The sequence below is a fragment of the Gallinula chloropus genome (assembly GCF_964237585.1).
Source record: "Gallinula chloropus genome assembly, chromosome: 3".
Classification (NCBI taxonomy): domain Eukaryota; kingdom Metazoa; phylum Chordata; class Aves; order Gruiformes; family Rallidae; genus Gallinula; species Gallinula chloropus.
The window spans coordinates 63,600,589-63,621,747 of NC_140087.1; the positions used below are offsets into that span (position 1 = coordinate 63,600,589).

Below are 21,159 nucleotides of genomic sequence, written 5' to 3' on the forward strand. Positions count from 1 at the left end.
TGGAGCTTTACAAGATGCTTTTTTTCCTGACAGAACTATCTTTTACAGAAAACAAAATAAGCCAATGTTTTTTACACATTGCTGTTCTATGTTTCAGTGGCTTAAATTTCTTACTTAATGAACCTTGAAGTATTTGTGGTTTTGCCTTAAGGCACACAGCAGATCACAGTCAATCTAATTCCCTTGATGGACCTGAAGATAGGAAAAGTGTGTGATGGCACAGAAGCTTAGACCTCTGTTAACAAGTTTAGGAGATTAGGAAGAAATTAATTTGCCTCTAACATAAAACAAGTTAAGTTTTTAATATCTAGTTTACTTCACTAATTTATCAATTTATGTTAATATTTTGCAGTAGTTTTAAACTTCTTAGTCATTTATTCAAAACTAATTTTGTTAAATTGTTGTGTTTCAACCAAAACAGGTAAGTCAAGAAAAAAACCAAAAACTGAACCACAATAACTCATGTATTACAGGCCATACCTATTGCTAAACTATGTTTTCAAGTAGCAGAACTTGTATGCCTGAAATCTTGTCTATTTTTCCCCCAAATAAATCAGTTATCTAATTAAAGATTTCTCGCTTACAATTTACCTGGTTTAACTAATAAAATGTAAGTCATCCTTTCAGGCTATGGTTGTCAGTCTGCCTTCTAAAAGACTAATTTTTGAATGCAGGGCAGATAGCTGCATGGTTGGATGACATTCATTTTTTAAAAAAAGTTGGGTATTATGCCTGAATTTGAGGAAGGTTTGTTTAATCTGGAAAAACTTCTGTAGAAGAGAGGCATCATAATGTATGTTAAAATTTGTTAATGAAAAGAAATTGTCTGTTTACCCACTGGGAAAAGGGAAGGAAGAAATCAACTTCATGTGAAACACTGACACATATGGCAAAAGATGTTGTGGAACTTCCTCTACCGCATATTTTTAAGAAGTTAGACAAATGCTTATCATGGATGGCTAGATGATATGCTTCAGACAACATTTTAGGTGAAGTCATTTCATAGAATCTTAGAATCACAGAATCTCCTGATTCTGAGTATCCTGACCCATAAGGGCCATTAAGTCCAATTCCTGGCTCCACACAGAGACAGCAAAGTCAGAGGATATGACTGAGCGCATCTTCCAGATGCTTCTTGAACTCAGTCAAACTCGGTGCTGTGACTACTTCCCTGGGGAGCCCGTTCCAGTGCTATACCCCTGAAGTTCTACATTTTTTTCACAGTTAAACATTGTACAGTGGTGAAATTCATTTTAGAACCAAGTCAATCTATGTGTTTCTGTGTTTTTCAAGATGAGAATAAAAACCATGTCAGTCTTTGGCATCTGATCTTTAAATCTTTAAGCGGGCTTAAGCAGGACTAAGATCTAATGGTGGCTATTTCACATATTTTTCAATTCTGTAAAATTGTAAGGAGCTATCTTTTGCCCACTCCGTGTTCAAATGCTAATTTATGTCTTGATAGTAATCAGTTTCCTATTTTAAACAGAATGATATCACTTCAGGGACTTATTTTTATATATAAATGGTGCATAAATGGTGGAGCTCAGATAGTATATGAAATGAATACATCATCACTGTGCCTACTGTCTATTGCACTGTTCTGAGTGGTGCCCTGCAGGTGAGATAGCAAGATAATACTTCCCAAAGTGCCAACTACAGAATGGCATTTGGAATTGGTGCCCAGTGACAGGATGAGGGGCAGCGGGGACAAGCTGAAATGCAGAAAATTACACTCAAAGATAAGAAAGAAACTTTTACTCTGTGGGTGATCAAATACTGGGATGGGTTGCCCAGAGAGTGTGAGCTGTGCTTGCGAAGTCTCCATCTTTGGAGATACTCAAAACCCAACTAAACAAGACTGTAAAAACTGCCTTAATTGACCCTGCTTTGAACAATGGTGTGGAGATCCAGAGGTCCCTGCCAACCTTAGTTATACTTATCATTGAAATAGGAGGTTTTTTTCCTTATCTCTTTACAAATTTTTTCTTCTTTTGCCCCTGTTCTTAAAAAACACTCTGATAGTTACATTTTAAGATAGTCTTTCAAATTAGCACAGATTTCCTGTAATAACCAAGCTGAGATAGCTACCATCATAAAACCCCCTCAGCTTTCCAATTCTTGAAATATATTTCTGAAAATAAAAATTAAAAAATACTTTAGCTAATAAATCCTGGTTCACATTTAGTCTTGTGTTAATGTTTGCATTGAGCTCTTGTGAACGCTGTAATGACTGCTGATTATGAAATGCAATGACACATTTCACACGATAGTTCCTTAAATACAAAAGAAAGAAAAAAAGGTCACTTTAAAAGTTGTCCTCTGATAATGATTGAATTGGTATCTGCTGCCAGCAAACAAGGCAAAGCATATGCACAAAATACCCATGATTACTTGATAATAAATCATTTTAATGATTATATTAAAAATTGTGAAATGTGAGTGGTACCGATGCGGAAAATAACAAAGGCTGAGGCTCATCGTATTGCCTGTCCATATGTGCATCACTACTAGTATTTCATTTGTTACTCCTCTAGTGCATCTTCTGTTGAATATTAATTTTAAAAAAACCACTACTAATGGTGTTTATATGGCTCAATTTATATGGCTTTCTGTATTCTAAATATAGGTGCTTTGGTCTAAAGCTTTTTTTCCTACACATTAATCACAAACTAAAGTTAAGAACTGCCCTCCTATAGTTTTCTTAGTAACTTACGTTGGTTGTACTGGATTCTGAAAGTCTTGCATGAACTGCAGGACAGTATGAAAATTAAAACCAGGCAAACACCAGAACATGAATGAAACAATACATCACTGTTTCTTTTTGCTACATTTCTCAGTCAAAAAAAATCACTTGTTAAGCAAAGGGATTTGTAACATTTCATTGTTCAATGAAGTCAGCCTGCATTGCGGCCGTATTTTCAACTCACTTTTGAAAGAGACGCAATTGAAAAAAATATTTTATATGATGCAGTTTGGCACCACCCTAAAGAGTTTATCTTCAATTCCGTAACTAGTTTTAAATAGTCCCAATCCAACAGAAATTAAGCAAATGCATATTAAAAAAAAAAAAAAAAAGGTTCCTGTTTCCTATTTAGACCATGTGGTAATTCCTTCTCTCATTCTGCTCTCAATCACATTATGGGTTCTCCTTTGAATTTCTGACTTGATTTTGTTAAGTAGTGGTAGGGTAAGGCAGGGATTTCTCACACCCAAGTAAGGTATGTGAGTTAGAAGCCTAGTTGCCATTGACTGTCTATAAATAGTAGACAGAGCTCTTCGATACTTTGTCAAGCTCAGAGGGAAAGTGGTCCCACTGTCTTTCAGCATTGATAATATAAAGAAAATAATGATGTTAGGTCTCCAATTTAGGTTCTTCAGCAAAATAGGATGGATTCAGACCCAAGTGCTCACAGCCTTCAAATATGAGACCAGTAAAGGTGTGAGACTGTATAGTTTAATCATTGATGGACAGAAATCCGATGATCATTTTTAAGCTTAGGAATTTCCATTAAAAATATACTTTATTTGGTTTTGCAGCAAGTCTTACATGCCCATCCAAAGAAAAAAAAGATTACCTGCAAAGCGAAATTGTACCAATTTAACCAAACAGTTTAGGCAGCCATTATTTTATTCCAATACTAGCTATCTACAGTTAGTATCACTCAGAAAACATTTATGGAGACAAAAGGGGAGATTGAATCCATTATTGATTCTTATTCATTCTTTGGGGTGGAGATTCCCTCATATATATATCTCTGTGTGTGTGTGTGTGTATGTGTGTTTGTATACAAGAAACTTTCTGAAATCAGCCCTGCATTTTTCTTTCATATAAGAAATATCTTTTCTGCTGTTTCTATTATTAGTAGATTGGTATGATATTTAAGTGAGCATTTAAAATGCACCTTAATTAAACTGCAGGAATTATGCCTTGCTTAATGTAATGAAGAAAGAGAATTTAAAATGAAGTAGCATCATTGTGTTCATTTGTAAATAACATATTGCAGCCAACTGTTTCTTAATTGCCCAGACTGTTGATAAATAATCCAGTCCTGCTGCTCTCCACAGACAATTTGCTTTGGATCAGACTAGGCAATTCAAATAACACTAATTACAGTGAAACCCTTTTATAGTGAATTCCTGTTTGCCATGGGGGAGAAAATCACTATATCAGGGGAAAGCACTTTTGCCTTTGATTTGTGTCTAAAACATGAGAAACACATAAAAGCTGCATGTTGTGCTAAATAAAGGACATACTCTTGCATTCAAAGTACTTATATTTTACTTTTTATGATACAATTGTGAATTATGTTCATTTTGCATTTGTAATTAGAGGGCGGAACAGATGTGAAAGCTTAGTTTAAAGTGATGTATCCATTAAAATAACCTATGCTGCCAAGTGATTGCTTAGTATAATAGGGGATTCATTCACTATGAGAGGAATTCTACTTTATTGGAAGGAAACCAGGACTTCAGGAAATGTTTTCTATATCAGGGGATTCACTAAAACATGGTATCATTGTATTTATGATTTTATGATGTTAAAATGAATATTAAATGAAACAAAATTCCCAAGGATTACTCAGGAGGCAGCTAAGTACATAACACTTAGTACAGATGGTTGGAAGGCACAATTTTGCTCCATCACTGCATCCGTATCCTTGAACGATTTCGACTGAAGACAGCATTTCTTTGAATTTTTCATTAAACCAGGCATCTTGAAATATGAATTCCTTTTATGTTTCTGTGAGTTTTGGCTAAAAGAACCCCAGTGAATAAATCATACAATACTACGTGTCACCAGCACTTGTGAATATTTCTGCTTTGTTATTCTACTCTCAGTAGAGCACCATTGATTATCAAACTCAGCGGAGAGCATTTTATGATCATATATCTCCATTAGCTCCTAGTTTGACTACCATAGATTTTTCTGGTTAAGCCTGCATTATGTATTAGGAAGCCTATCTCTTCAATACGAAGTTTGATTTTATTCTCTCTAAGCCTAGAACTCTTATTATGTATTATGTATAAAGATTCTTATCTTTTATATGTAAAAATAGGAGCACTGTCTTTGTGTAACTGAAATATATGCCATCTTTTTTTTTCCTTGATTCACAGACAGCATATTTTATTATGAAGATGAATTTCTACAATGAAATGGCTGTCAGGGTAAATATTTCTTCACTTGTTAAACAAATGAAAAGTCAATTGTGCTCCGAATTTGCTTTTAATAAAATGAGCAAACCAGAATAATATACACTTGATTGATATGCTGATGGCAACAGCAGGAAATAGTACATAGTTAAAAATTAAAGTTACACTCAGTAGCCCGGGTTGTATTTGAAAACTGTAGCTAAATTTAAGGTGTCTGCATGTGTCTTGCCTCATTTAAATGTTCATTGTAGCTTACCGTATATGATACTCATAAAAACCCTAGGCATTCAATCTGTGAGCATTCTTACAAATGTAGACATATATTTATAATTCTGACAAACTATAAGGCTTTTATGGCCATTGATGTGGCTGTGCTTTGTCTTTTGTTAGTACGTGACTTCTGATATATTGAATCTCAAAAGAGTTACTCAGAGAGCACAGGACAATTTCATTGCCTAAATGTAGAGGTGTAACTGTGATGATCTTATTGATGATATGATTGAATTTTGCTAGATGATAACAGTCCTTTAATAAACAAACAGTAAATGAAATTTGTTATGGGGAAAACAGCAAAACATATTATCAAGTAATTACCATTTTTTTCCTAAACTTTTTGAACTACACTTAAACAAATGTAAACAAAAACACAGGAAGGATAAGAGATAATTCTTGGATGAAGTATTTTTATCATTTTTCGTTACTTCATTTTGTGAAATAAACCCACTTACTTTAAAGAACTGTATCTTTTCAGGCAAGACATCTCACCTGTCAAATTATACCAAATATAGGATTTAGGTGGGGACGAAGTGTAATCCAAGAAAATTCCTGTAGAATAGGAAAATTCTTAGAATGAGTTTTAATTTTGTGGCCTCTATCATTCTCAAATAACTCAGGTTCAAGAGATATGTTTCCATCTGGTTTTCCACTTACCACTGGTTCTATCAAAAGCACAAAATAGAATCTCAGATTTGGTGCTTGTTAGAGACCTGAAGTTATTTAAGAGCAATCTGATTCCTCAGAAATTAACTGTTTTGTTGGATTTGTTTGTTCTTTAGTTAGCTATGCTGTAAGTATTCCACAAGGGATAAATGCTTTGTACTTATAAAGCTGAAATCAGTGAGAAAATACAAGATGCAAGACAGCTCTTAAAAGTTGTCTGTGTACTTTTGGAAGGCATTTGAACACCAAATTTCAGAGGTAATTATGTATTCTACTCAAATGTAGTTTTGCATTTGGTCTTTCATTTTTAAAAGAAATTGAATGTGTTCCCATTCATTTGTAATGGAAATATAATGTTGAATCATTAGGTGGTATAAATCGTCAAAGTATCATTTTTTCAGTCATGTCCTTTAATGGGAATTTAAATCAGTAGAAAACAACAGAACAGACCTTTATTTAGTTGCAAATGTCAGAATACAAGTCGCTATCAAAATCTTGTGCAGCCATATCTGCAGAGCAGATTAAATATGTTACTGCTCTGAAACACTGAATGGGGTTTTTTTTGCCGTCACCTATTTTTTGAAGAACTAACCAAGATCCAGGACAATAGAGAATAAGGCCTGTTGAGCTTCTGCATGGAAGATATGTGGCCAGACTGCAGGTTTCCTAAGGTGAAAGTGCCTCATATTCCCACACTGTGAGCTCAAGTCATGATTAATATACTTCAGTGTTCTGAAAATATAACCATGTTTGTGTATGTTTTTCTATTAGATCACTTAGTTTTGACTTCTAGTATTATCAGAATATTTATTTTGGTCTACAGTCACTGATGAGAAAGGCACTTTCAATTTTGGCAATTGAAGTATTATTGAGGGTGTGCACCTGCTCATAGTTTTTAAGTCAGTCTACATCACTGTTTCCCTGGATTGCATTTACTTGTAACCAGAACTATCAGTTTCACCTTTTATAATTAAATCAGAGAACTTGTTTTAATCAATTTCAGTTTTGAGTACTAGGTCAGGATATGGTTCTCTTCCTAAAAATATTTAAGGTTGCTATAAATTTTCAGCAACAAAAGTAATCCTATGGAAAAAAATAATTCCATGACCAGATGGCTTTTGATATATCAAGGTTTTGCCATTTGTTTTAGTGCTTAAAATAAACATTATTTATAAGACCACTTACATTTTGATGTTACTTAATGAGGAATATGCATCATTGATTTGACTAGCTTAAGAGGTCATTTAGAACTTGCCCGTTAACAAGCTGTAATCTGCTGAGCACACAATGACTTTGTTTAAAATTATCTGTTCAGTACTGATCAATGACAATAATTGTTTTGTACCAATCACTGTTGAAACTTGCTAATTATTTCGAAGGGCATACACACTTCTCTCTTTTTTTCCCAAGATTTTTTTAAATGTTCACCTTGGAATTAAAAAGAAATTTAGTTGTAACACATTATAGTTCCTTATAAAAGGAAACATTGAGAACTTTCACATTGAAAACATGAACATCAGGAGAAGCTTTCTGTAAATTGTTCACTTCCAACTGGATTAGTCTTCAGTTTTGTGATCTCTGACATACAGTATTAGGGAAACAGAAATCTAGCATAAAATAATTTGAGACATGGTGCAATTTTTCTTACTTACCTTTCATTCAGTTGAAATCAGTGAGGTCATTCTAAACAGAAAGAGGTGTAAAGGTAGAATGAAGCATTTAATTGGTATACTGTGCTCACTGGAGATAATTATAACTTTATACAATTTAAGTCTTTTGTCTTTCAGTTTGAGTTTTGATGCTTTAACCCACAAATATCCAGTTCTGCCTTTATAACTGTGAGGTGAAGGCTGTCAGAAAGAGTTTCAAAGGGACCATAATCCTACATTAATGAGCACACAGCTATATGGGAGCCAAGTAGTTGCTCTTGTTGAGAAATTTTGAAGCCAAACAGAAAAACAAAGCTAAAATCCTTATTCGCATGCAGCGGATTTTGCTTAATCCCAGATCTCTGAAGGCATACTCATTCTTTGCTCTTCCTCTATCCCTTTTTAACCCAATAAGTCTGTGTATGAGAAAGAGTTGCAAAGAGTATAAAATTTATCATCACCTATGTAAAGAAGCATGTCTAGTGCTTAGCCTTTCTTGTTCAATGTTCAGCTGCTTAAATAACTATTATTTATTCATATTATAATGATGTCTAGAGGTCCAAACATGTTTTATTCAAAAAATCATGGAAACTGAACACCACCACAAAGGCAAAAGAAAATACTTTTTTCATTAGTTCAGACTCTTATTTGAGAAAAGTACTCAGCAATGCACAGAGCAGAAATACAAGAGTGTACTAACACTTAAAGTGAATATCCTCTTATTCCTAATAGATATAGTGCATCAGTTGATTTCCTTGGTGACACATCACTCAAAGACTTACCTAAAGCTTTCCTGTGATACCCTCTTGTGAAATCTCAAGTAAAGAGATAGTCACAACTGTAGCACAAGGTGCTATCTGTTGAGACCAAATGCTAGATTTTTTTACTTTAAAGAATAGTTTTGGCTTTTGTGATTGCAAAATGATAACAAAGTATGAAAAAGAAAAGCAACCCTGATCTAGTTAATCTGCTCACAGATGGCTCCAGTGAGTTACTGTTTTCAGCTCAGGAAATGGCAGGGGGTGGAAAAATGTCAGTAACTTTTTCAGTTATCACTGTGGTACAGAATTGCACTGCAAGGAGTAGAGAGAATTTAGCCTGTTTTATGGAAGAGTACTCTCAAGACTTGGTGATACAGACTCCGAAGTCACTGAGTGCAAAGGCTAACTGATAGCATGGCCAACAGGCAGCTGTTCTTCCCTTGCCTTCTTCCTGAATGAAATGCATCAAATCATGACATTTTATTTTTCTTGATTCTTTGAAACAAGAGATAGATAAGAAAAAAAGCACTACACCGCAAACACATGTATTGCACTCACTTACCATGTTGCACTTTGATTCTGGAAAGAGAAGCATTGGTGTAATAGAAAAAAAAACACTCTCTGCACGTACACTGAAGAATCTTCTCATTTTCTTCACTGAAACATATTGATGCTTCTACTTAATATCACTTTTAAGGAAATCATATTATTTGGGAAATAGAACAGATATTTGACATGTATACAAACTTTTGATTTGAAATATACTAAGCAAATATTTATTTCTTCTAGATTCAGAAAAGGTGGCGAGGCTATTATGTTCGGAAATATATCCACAATTATTATGCACTGAAGAAATATCTGGAAGCCATTTCTGTGAATAATGAGATTGTCAGGTAAAAAATCCATGTGGTAAATTGTTAATTTCCTTGTATTTGTAAAAAGTTTATGGCACTAATCAAACTACTTCTTTGAGTGTAGGATACCCTCCATTAGCAAATATACATATATATATATATCAGTCATCAATCTCCTTATTCCAAGCTCGTGAATATTGTGCCACATTTTGTTCTTATTTAAAGTTATGAATTCAGATTAATTTCTTTGAATTAATTAGACATACTCTGGATTTAGACCAAATTAATAAAACTGTATTTGACTCTCTATCTATGTTCAGAACTCAAATATTATTATGCCCTAGATACAGTTTCTTGAACTAGATTGGTTTTTTTTCCAGTATACACAAACTTAAAAAAAATTGTTTTCAGAATTTATTTTGAAAATTGATTATTGGCAAGAAACGAAAGTACAGATTTGGGGAGCTAGATTATCCTTATGAGCCACACTGTGAATATTGTGAAAGATACTGGTGTGAACACGGTGAAGCACACTGTTTTCATAGGTACTGAAGAAATTAATTCGTCTATTAGATTTCTGGCTAGAACTGTTGCTAAACGTTCCTACTTTCTCCTTCTATTTCTCCTATCTGTCCCTTGTCTTTCCCTGTACTTAAGTTGAAAGCTATCTAAAATAGAGGCTATTATTTCCCTCTAACACATGTGATGTCTTGATTTGTGACTTTTTCTTCACATAGCAGTTGAAACAAACAGAAAAAATATTGTGTGACCATGATCATTACTTTCTTACTGTAAGTGAAAGGGTATTTGACAAAATCCATCTAGTTTTTGCTGGTCAGAAAGCCCAAGACAAACCTTTGCTTTCTGAAGTGTAGAAACATAAGGGAGTCTAGTGAAAAAGTATTTCTGGAAGTCTCATCTAGATCACATGTCAAAGACAATTCAGCCAGAAGACTGCTACAGAAAACAGCATATGCAAGATTTATATGGAGGAATGAATTATCCAACTTTTTTGGATGCTGCTTATTAATTTATATTTTTTATATAGCTGATCTCACATCCTCTTAGTCATAGTATTCTAACTTGTGCAGTACATTGTTACATACAAGCAACTACCTCTAGTCTTTCACTACTATTCATTTAAATGTATTCTATGTAGAAAGTTAGGTCATAACTCAGCAAAAGCAGACTCAAAAACCTTCAACTGTGCCTTCTTGTTCTGAAATCCTGGAAAAATGTTCCATACTTGAAAAGGAAGAATCCAAGGAAGACTAAACTAAATCTTTGAAAGTAAATGAAAATATAACTTTTCTGGTCTAATGAATGTAACTGGATGAACTGCAGAAACACAACCTACTCTGTTCTTAACAGTTCTATCACTCTCCATTCCCTGCCTAAACCTGGAACAAAGTTCATAACTTGTCAGTTAAATTGACCTTTGATGTGTGTGAACAAAACAAGATACCAAGTGGTATTCCTGCTGTACTGAACACAGAGTGATGGGAGCTTTGTATTTTATTTCCCCGCACCCACAATAGATCACTTCTGTGTATATCTAACTTTGGACTACAGAAGTGTTTATCTTGCAGTACTTTGACGTGCTCATCAAATTCTCTAGATCCAGGTCATAAAAAGCCAAAAAGCCTATCCATTGGGTAAGGTATTTTAATGAAGAAATACTTGTATGCTGTTTAACAAGTAAGGTGAGCAATATGACTTCAGGTGCATCAAAATGTGTCAAAGTTAGTATGTATGAGGTCTTACCTGGCATTTGATATAGTGGTATAGTGGGCCGGAAGAATCCCAGATATGGATACAGACTGGGAGAAGAGCTCCTTGAGAGTAGCACTACTGAGAAGGACTTGGGGATTCTGGTAGATGAGAAACTTAACATGAGCCAGCAGTGTGCTCTTGCAGCTCGCAAGGCCAATGGTTTCCTGGGCTCCATCAGAAAAGGGGTGGCCAGCAGGGACAGGGAAGTGATTTTCCCTCTCTACTCTGCCCTCATGAGGCCCCATCTGGAGTCCCGTGTCCAGGTCTGGAGCCCACAATACAAGAAAGATGGAGAACTGTTGGAGAGGGTTCAGAGGAGGGCCACAGGGATGATTAGAGGGCCAGAGCACCCCCGCTACGAAGAGCGGCTGAGGAAGCTGTGCTTGTGCAGCTTGGAGAAGAGAAGGCTGCAGGGGGACCTCATTACAGCCTTCCAGTACCTGAAGGGAATGTATAAACAGGAGTGGATTCAACTTGGCAGGACAAGGGGGAATGGGTTAAAACTAAAGGAAGGAAGGTTTAGATTAGATATTAGGGGGAAGTTTTTTACTGAGAGTGATGAGGTGCTGGAATAGGCTGCCCAGAGAGGTGGTGGATGCCCTGTCCCTGGAAGTGTTCAAGGCCAGGCTGGATGGGGTGCTGGGCAACTTTGTGTAGATCAAGGCCTGGAGGTTACTGGCCCTGCCTGTGGCAGGGGCTCTATTACCCTTGTGGTCCTTTCCAACCCATGCCATTCTGTGATTCTATGATTCTATGATATTCTGCTAATTTGAGTTTTGCCTTCCAGAGTTCACAGAAATTTATGTTTCAGGTTAAAAAAATCCATCTTTCAGATTAAAAATAGTTAAAAACGAACTTTTGAGCAACTGGATGGTATAATTTGTGCTTTAAAAATGCATCAGTGCTCAAGTGCAATCAAGAATCGCTGCAGTCATCTCTTTACTGGGGCACATTTGAAAACTAATATGTATATTATCTTCAACATTTTTCTTATGAAAACTAACAGATGTTTAGTGAAGATCAGGTGTAGGCGCTCAGCCAAACAGATTTTTCCTGTCATTGGGCGAAGTTGCTGCCAACTACATTGGCCCCAAGGTGGCCCACTGTGTTTCTTATGAGGAATTCTGAACAAAATGGAGGCAAGATTCTCTGCATATTTTCATCAACCATCACATCACACATGAAATAGCATAAGCTCATTGTTCATAAACATTTTTATCTATATAAAATGATTGCAGTTGTTCATTGTGAAAACAGAAGGAACTTCCTGAAATTGATGGAGTGCATTTATGAAGTAGCTGGGGTTTATTCCAACGTCAGCATTACAGAATTTTGCATGTTGGCACACACAGCAACTAATACACTTGTGGACTCAGGTTACACTGGCTTTGAGTGTTCACATCTCCAGAACACTGCAAAACAGCACGAACATGGTACATGAAGTAATATGTTTTTCTTCTTATTTGTCATATTGCTGTATCCATCAGAATGCATGCATTAGGACAGCATCAGTGCTAGTAAGTTTCTTCACAAATAGCGCTCTAGTGTAACAGACTGATTTTTAAGAACACTAGAGCAGTATAGCCCCCTGTCTGCTCCCCTCCCTGCAAAAAACCCAACCCAACAAACCAAAACCCAACAAATGAACCCCCACAAAGCACCCACTGCAAAACAGCAACCAAGTACACACTACAAGTTTATAATTTTAAAGGCTTATTTAAAATGTATTTTTTCCAGGATTTATGAAATTATTCTAAACTGAACTAGCATATATGGTTCTCAGTCTTATTTTTTTAATATTGCTGACAGAATTTTTATCTATCAAGAACTACTTGAAATCACATCGCAAGTCTTTCTGAGATACATTTTTTACCTCTTGGTGTCCAGAAACAGGGTTTGTGCTTCATTTTCTTCTCTTAAATTATGTATTAGACTGTATCAAATTACTACTTGCTTGTTTCTAAGAGAAACTTTGGAGGAAGTTGCCATGAAACTTTGGACATTCTTTTAGCTTCTTATAACAGTGTTATATAAGTTATTGAACACAGTTTGTTTCTTTCTCTCCTCTCCTTTGCCCTCTTTTTTAAAAAAAAAAAACCATGACACTAATGTTTTCTCAATGAGTAGCCACATCTTTACCATTCGGCTTTAATACAAGCCGTCCTTATTTAATAGCTCACTCCATTTAGTAGCCAGACCTTTATCATTTGTCTTTACTGTGAAAACCCCAGGAGAAACTAAACTTAATAGAAGCTGCCCTAGTTTAAAGCCATAGAGAGATGTAATTAAGTTTAACAGAAATTGATTTAACAGAAATTGACCTAAAATATAATTAAATAATAATAGTCATATTGTGTGTGAGTTTGCACTCACTTAACAGACTGCTTATTCTAACTTAAGGCACTGTTTTCTGTATGAACTAAAGATAACTGCTGGTTTTAGCTTTTTCTCCAGCATTCCCATTACTTCCTACTGCGCAATAGGTGTGATAGCTACTGATATCCCCAGTAGAGTCCCTAGAAGTTAAAAAAAGCAACAAAGTAGGAAACATATTCATAATTATTTATTATACAAAATTTTGCTGTTTAGATTTTAGCAGTAAGTCTTCATCTATAGTGTCCATTTGGTTTTAAATAAGTACCAGCACATTTGGATTAGTTGGTTAGATGCACACATTAAAATAAATTCCATTACTTCTCAGTGAATTTAGTATATTTAATTTTAAGCTGAAATACCTTGATTTGAAGCTTTCTTAAAGCTGTACTTAGCATTTCTAAGAGCTGTAAAAATGGTTACAAGGGGAAGGATGCCAAAAGCAGTTAGCATAGGCTATGACTCCATGTGATGCATTAGAATTTTGTTTCACATGACACAGTTTCCAATCCATGATAAACAATTGGACATCAATTCACCTAAATTAGAGTGCCGGTGCCATTACATAAGAAGAATTTATGGATTATATCAGTTGTCCAACTGTATGATTAACTTGAAGTTCTTTATCTAAGGTTACCTAAACACTGGCCTTTAAACTACAGTAAAGCAACTTTGCTATATGTCAGGTGTGCAACTCAAGATTAGACTTTGGGATGTAGTGCTCCAATTACTGATGAATGGCACCATTTCAGTTTTTCCCTGATAGCAGTATCAGAAAGCTAACAAAGCAGTGGCAAAATACTGGCACTTGGGTTCCTGTGTAATCAAGGCAGGTGGTTTAGCTTTCATAGTTATTGAATAAACATTGACTTAAATGTAGCAAACTAAAACCTGAGTCTAGCTGTAGCAAGCATCAGAGCTTATGTAAACACTTTTAGGATTGTAAATTGGGAATTTCACACACTGAGAGGATTGACACCAAATTCTTCATTCCACTGTCATTGGCTTTACTGGTTAAAAGGACTTGAGAGTGGCCCTGAAGAGTCTGTGACTTTCATACATGTTTGACTAACTGTTCTGTCAGCAGATTTAGTATCACAGTCATTATTTAAGCCTTTTGGTCTTTAAGAAATGTCAGGGAAATAGATAATACAGAGATAAAAATCACTTCCTTGGCAATATGTATATTCATGAATCCTTTGTGCAGTCTAATTTTTATAATCACAGAATCGTAGGGGTTGGACGGGACCTCAAGAGATCATCGGGTCCAACCAAAGCAGGTTCCCTAGAACAGGTTGCACAGGTAGGCATCCAGATGGGTCTTGAATGTCTCCAAAGAAGGAGACTCAACAACTCCCCTGGGCAACCTCTGCCAGGGTTCTGTCACCCTCACTGTGAAAAAGCTCTTCCTCATATTGGTGTGGAACTTCCTGTGCTCCAACATGAAGCCATTGCCCCTTGTTCTGTCTCTGCAGACCATTGAAAGGAGGACGGACATTTCCCTGTGTCCCACACTTTAGGTATTTATAAACATTAATAAGATCCCATCTTAACCTTCTTTTCTCAAGGCTGAACGGCCCCAGTTAATTCAGCCTATCCTTGTAGGGGAGATGCTCAGTCCTTTAATCATCTGTGTAGTCCTCCACTGGACTGAACAGTGAAATACAGTACTACTGCATGTTGCTGGTGACCTGATCCAATGTTTAGATTTTCTGCAAATAGTCACGAGCATGTAGTACTGAAAAAAGTAGGAGTATCTATCTTATTCTTGATTACTAGAGCATTACTGAGGTCTATTTACTTTTAACATGATAAGCCCATTGCTTCTTAAAACTTTTGAGGTGTTACCATTTTTCATGAAGTGGGCTTGAAATAAATCATCTGTTGTCACAGTAATATGAAGAGAACTTCCTCACTCTCCATCTGTCCCTTCCTTTCTGATAAAGAGAAGTCCAGGTGCTGGCCATTTCTACAAGTGTCAAAGTGTTTTGAAGAATGTATATATTGTCTTATAATTCACTTAAAATGTTCCTCCTCATTGACTGCAGAAGCAATTGATTCTGTAGTCTTATTTTCAATTAGTGCCAAAGCCTTTCAGACAGCTCCTTGAAATTCTTGCAACAATAAAAAACTCATTTTTGTAATGTTGACTTTCACTTGATGCTTAATTAACTAATTTATCTTTAGCCCATATTCTTTTCCTTGTCTTCTAAGATATGTAGAGGAAATATGTGATGTTTTTTAATTTATTTAATTCTTTAATTTTTCTGAATATAAACTTATATTGGCAACTATCTTTGCTAGCCATAGAAATAGAGGCAAGTGCCAAATATGCTTTCTCAGATTTGAATATTAATTTTGAGTGCTAGTGTGTGTAATTTGAGACATCTATGCCTTTTCCAGAGGATTTTAGGTGTAACTGCTAGATCTTATAGGAAACTTAAAACTCTAATCCACTGAGGATCACAGCATACTTCCATAACTACAAACCTGCTATGGATGAGTAAGAGACAAGAAATGAGTTGATTCTTCGTGGCTGGACTTAATTTCCATTGAACAATATTAAGCTTGTATGGGATTTAGATCAGAGAAAAGCTAGAAAAGAATACATTTTAAAGACAGTCACATCTGATTAAAATATACTGTGCAGTCATGTATTTTGCAATTGTTTTTCCTTCTTAAAAGTGTTGTCCATAAATCCAGATCCAGATTTCTTTACAGATTCCAAGCATAAAAAAACCTCTTTGGCAAGTCAGTCCATTTTTAGGTTTTCTCTTTGATTACCTTTACACACATTAGCACAGTATCATTTACATATATGCCTTTATATAGCTTATATGGTTATATAACTGTAGCCTTTTAATAATGCATTTTGCAAAATGACGATTTAGATGGACGTTTTGTCTTTTGGTTTTATCATGAAATTGAAACGAATTTATTAACGCTATAGAACAGGTAATACCCTGTTTTAACTCCATAGAAAAACACTTTCTGAATGCAATGAGGTTAAGGTAGGAACCATTATGTTTACAGAGTAAGCTGAATTTCCAATGCAAATTAAGCTAGACATACCTCATGTGCCTTATTCTATTCTATTGCTATTCAGCAAGTGGTGAAAGCAGCCTTACCATGTTTTAGCTGGTTTTGTGTAATTTTTCAGACAAACAAGATAATTTTTCAGATAAACAAGAATACCATAAGTAACTTTTTTAAAAATATGGAGGCTATATCTTCTCATGGTTTTTCTATAGCATTAATCAGACCATTAGGAGTAATAGATTAAGCTTTATTTTGCCTGTATCCAAAGGGATTTTTTTAATCTGAGTGCATAGAAAGAAATTTGAGGTCTTTGCATTCACTCATTGGACCAAATAATCTGTAGTGTAGCTGATCATTTTTGGTGAAGTAGAATAAAACAGGTGTGACAGCACAGTATTGTAGCATACAATGGTTTTATACCTGAAGCTTTGAAGACATTGGTCTGGATAGATTCTTTTATTTGAAATAGGTCTGTTAGAATTATTGACAGCTCACAAAACATTTTCTGTGGACAAAAGACTGACTAATCTTAGCATCTTCTATAGACAAACATCACAGTCTTATATTTTGTCTGAAGTAGGATCTTCACTGTAAAATAAGTAGAAAAGGGGAAGAGGTGCAGTTTCATTAAGCTCTAACATATCATTGACTGTCAGGTAGGTCTTGTTATGCTGTCCATCCTCATTTAACTATCCCACAAGATCTCTTAATGAAGTTAAGCCCCAAGTTCACTCCAGTAATTCTGTGGCAAGAGTTTGTGCAATGTAACAATTCATCACTTGTCAGGAAGGCACTTTTAGTTTATACATTTAATAAGGGCATCCTCTAGCTTGGTTAATTAGAAGTGAACAGTTTGCATATTTACTAAATGCGGAGTGTCATTGCCACCACGGCCTATTGCCTACATGAATTATTTCTCTATCTGCAATAAACAGCTGGGTAATTATTACTGCCATAATCAGATAAATTCCCTCTGTAAGGCTTTTCTTACATGGCAATTCTTTGAACTCATCCAAAGCTGAACAAAATTTATGAACTCCAGCAGCTAGGCCACTTTTTCATAGTGTAGTGTCCCTGTTCCCTATTTCAAGGACATGTAGAGTATCATAAATATTGTGTAAATTAGGAGGATAAATATGATTACCTAAAGATTACATATTAATAAACTTGATTTTCAAAATATAATTTTCAGGTTGTAACTGATTAAATTATAGCAGTTCTGTTTTTATCTAATTGTAAAGACATGACAGGCCATCTATATACAAGCTATACTAGGTTATCAGGGAAAAGCTCTACCACTTGAAAACTAGAGACTCATGAAAAAGTATATAAATATTTTTCATGTGCCTTTTGGAGAGCTAGTAATTTCAGCTGTTTAGGTCATTAGAAGTATGACAAATTTTATGTGCCATTTACTCAACTCGCTTAACACAGTTCTTTTGTCATTTAAACAAGGTGATGGTTCTTTTTGGTGTGCAATTTTCAGTTTAATAATGAAGCATAAAATTTAAATGCATGAATTTATGTGTTACATTAGAAAATATTTTATTTGTAAAAGCAATTTGTATATATACAATCATGTAACTAGGCTTGCTCTGTGCTATCTGAATATTCTAGCTCATACATGAGTTTATCTACAGATACATCAGTGAGTACTTAATTTACACCTACAGTTTTTCCAGAACATGCTGAATATAGCTTATTTTTGAGTTCTCAAAAAAAACCTCCAAAGGAAAATAGACATGTGTCATTTTTTTTAATTGATTCACAACAGTCCATTTGATTTAACATCACACACTTTTGGGTTTCTTTTGTCAGAATGTAACGTGCTGTGTGTGAGGGCAACTACAAAATTGACAATAGCTGCACAAGTACCTTATAACTCTTTATTAACTATAAGTACCATACCTCACAATTTAACAATATGCCCAGAGATAGCAGGAGTATTATGGAAGACCATGCTATGTAACATGTTATTTGGCACTACCTTACCCTATGGAAGGCTTTTGAGGCTAGAGTGCATTTCTCATTTATGTTGGAGAAATAGAGTGGTGAAGACCTTTAAAAAGAGCCTCACCACAACTGTGTTTTGTTTTGTTTATAGAAGTGTTTATCCATGAATTGCATTTTTGAAAATTCATGATTTCCTTTTTGACTGAGGATGTGTAGGCTTATTGATCTTTCTTTGACATTGCAGATGGTTTTCTGGTGGAAAATTATACTACTTCCCTTTATATTGGTGTATCCAATGATATCTCCTGAAGTATCATAGAATTGCACAACATGCAAAGCAGTATACAATGTCTCATAATCTTTTTGTTTGCTTGCTTTAATAGAAAAATATCTAAAATTAAAAATAAGGATTAAAAAGAAATAGGAATTAATAGCCTCTATTCATTATTTTTTGTTTTTGCAGTTCATTATAAATAGACCCTTCTATTACCTAAGAAGAGTTAGTTCTCCTACGTACTCAATCAGAAAGAAAAATGGAAAACCTGATTGTCTTCTATTTTTACAGTCTCGAATAGTAATCAAAAATAACAAATTTATAAGACTATTTATAAAAAACCCATTAAGCTTTGCCTGAAAAATCTAGTATGGATTTAAGAACATCAAGAGATAGAAAAGACCAGTTGTATTCTACTCCAGGAGTTAAAGGTTTTGGTGTTCAAAGTACGTCACATATTTCCCCATTGCAGTAGTATGATTTTATCTTTGAACCATTTCTTCTGATTATATCCTCCTCTACTAGACCAAAAGCTCCTTTAATATCCAGAATCCAAATGTTAATCTAGCTACCTGATATTCTTTGTGCTAAACATAAAAAGTGGAGGTCATTGCAAGATGTTACCTCTCTACTTAAAATAATTTTTGTGACCATTTTGGACAGACTTTCAAACACATTTTAAAGTACTATCAGCATTAGAATTATTATTAGCATTAGAATTATTATTAGCATTATGGCACATCAGAAATTAAAAAATAACACTTTTTTCTTTTCATGTATTCTCAGTTTATACACAGATTTATATACATTTTAATCATAGTGTCATAAATGATCTTAATCTCAATGAATCCTACTCAGAATACCCCCTTTAAAAGCCACGGTTCCTCATAGTATATGATTTTAAGCTGTGCAAAACCTTTACTTATTATTATCCCTGGTTCCAATTTTTCAGACTCTTCACCTTGTAGGAATTAAACAATTAAACCATTATGTGGTGGTTTAACACCCCTCCCCCCGCAAGGGAGACAGTCTTTCGTGAACTTCTTTAACGTGAGTCCTTAACCAACAGGTTTCATCTCTTCACCAGCTGCCCCAGTGTGGGTCACTTCTGTGGGGTGCAGTCCTAAATCATAAAATCTATCTGTCTCTCAGGCTCAGGCTGCTCCAGCCTGGTCCCCCCAGAGTCACAAGTCCCCAGCAAACCTGCTCTGTCATGGGCCTCTGTCTCCATGGGCAGCAGATCCTGCTGGGAGCTTTCTCCAATATGGGCTTCTACCACGTCACAGCATCCTTCAGATGTCTCCACCTGCTCTAGTGTGAGGTGCTTCATGGGCTGCAGATGGGATCTCTGCTCCCCATCATCTTTCATGAGCTGCAGGGGAATCTGTCTTCCAACACCTGGAGTGCCTCTCCCCCTACTTCTTCAATGACCTTAGTGTCTGCAAAGTTTCCTACATTTTACTCCCTTCTCTGTCAGCAAAAAATGGCCACTTCTGGGGTTTTTCTTCCCCCCTCTTAAATACACACAGAGGTGCTATCACTGTCACTGGTTGGCTCGGCCTTGGTCAGTGACAGGTCCATCCTTGAGCCCAGCTGGTATTTGCTTTGTCAGGTCTAAGGGAAGCTTCTAGCAACTGTTTGTAGAAGCTACCCCGGCAGCACCCCCACTGCCAGCTCCCCCCAACCTTGACACACAAAACCACACCTTAACAGTGAAGCTAAATCTCCCTGTTTTACCTTGAACTTCATAGATCTTACTGCCTTCCAACCAAATCAACACAACAAAGCATTTAAAGAGAAAACATTTTCTATCTCTTTTCTCCAAATAGGCTATTCTATTAACTTGCTGCTTGCAAAAGGTTAAAAGCCTCACCTAGCAAACTAATTTGATGTTTCAGCTGCATGACACCCAAAATGATGCAGCACTCATTAGCATACTTGTACTTGGTGGAAGGGCTCATCACCATCTAGCATTGTGTTTACCTATTCTTGAAGGGATCCAATATCTAGATCAGAAAATTATGCGCCTATGTATAGACGCTAAAATCTAAATGTTGGATGTACTCTTCAGGCCTGAATAATTGGAATCCTAAATCTATAAATAATTAAATGTAGTCTGGTTTATATGGTAGAACCCAAATTTCAGAAAAACTTTAATTCTGAGTGTAATTTCTCACATGCTGGGCTAAAAAGTGCCTTTTTGTGTTTTCCGGCACTCCTGGAAACTGGGATTTAGTTGACAATTTCAGTTTGGTAATGAGCCACTGCTATGAAATTGCATACTTACAAGCAGCACTGTAGTATTTAGAAATGGACAGATTTCTCCCAAAGTATTACATTTGGTTCATTAAAAGTGACATCATAGATGCTCAAGAGGTAACACTGTTCTG

At 35.5% G+C, this 21,159-nt stretch overlaps 1 protein-coding gene across 1 annotated transcript in view; it reads left to right on the plus strand.

The window, feature by feature from the left end:
* SPATA17 (spermatogenesis associated 17) overlaps positions 1–21,159 on the plus strand; it is a gene marked incomplete at both ends in the record, with an annotated part of 89,700 nt that overhangs the window by 8,748 nt on the left and 59,793 nt on the right. The window contains 2 exons of the mRNA XM_084261686.1: positions 5,119–5,169; positions 9,293–9,396. Of these exons, the coding sequence (XP_084117812.1) occupies positions 5,119–5,169; positions 9,293–9,396 (155 nt within the window). The remainder of the gene's footprint in view (positions 1–5,118; positions 5,170–9,292; positions 9,397–21,159) is intronic.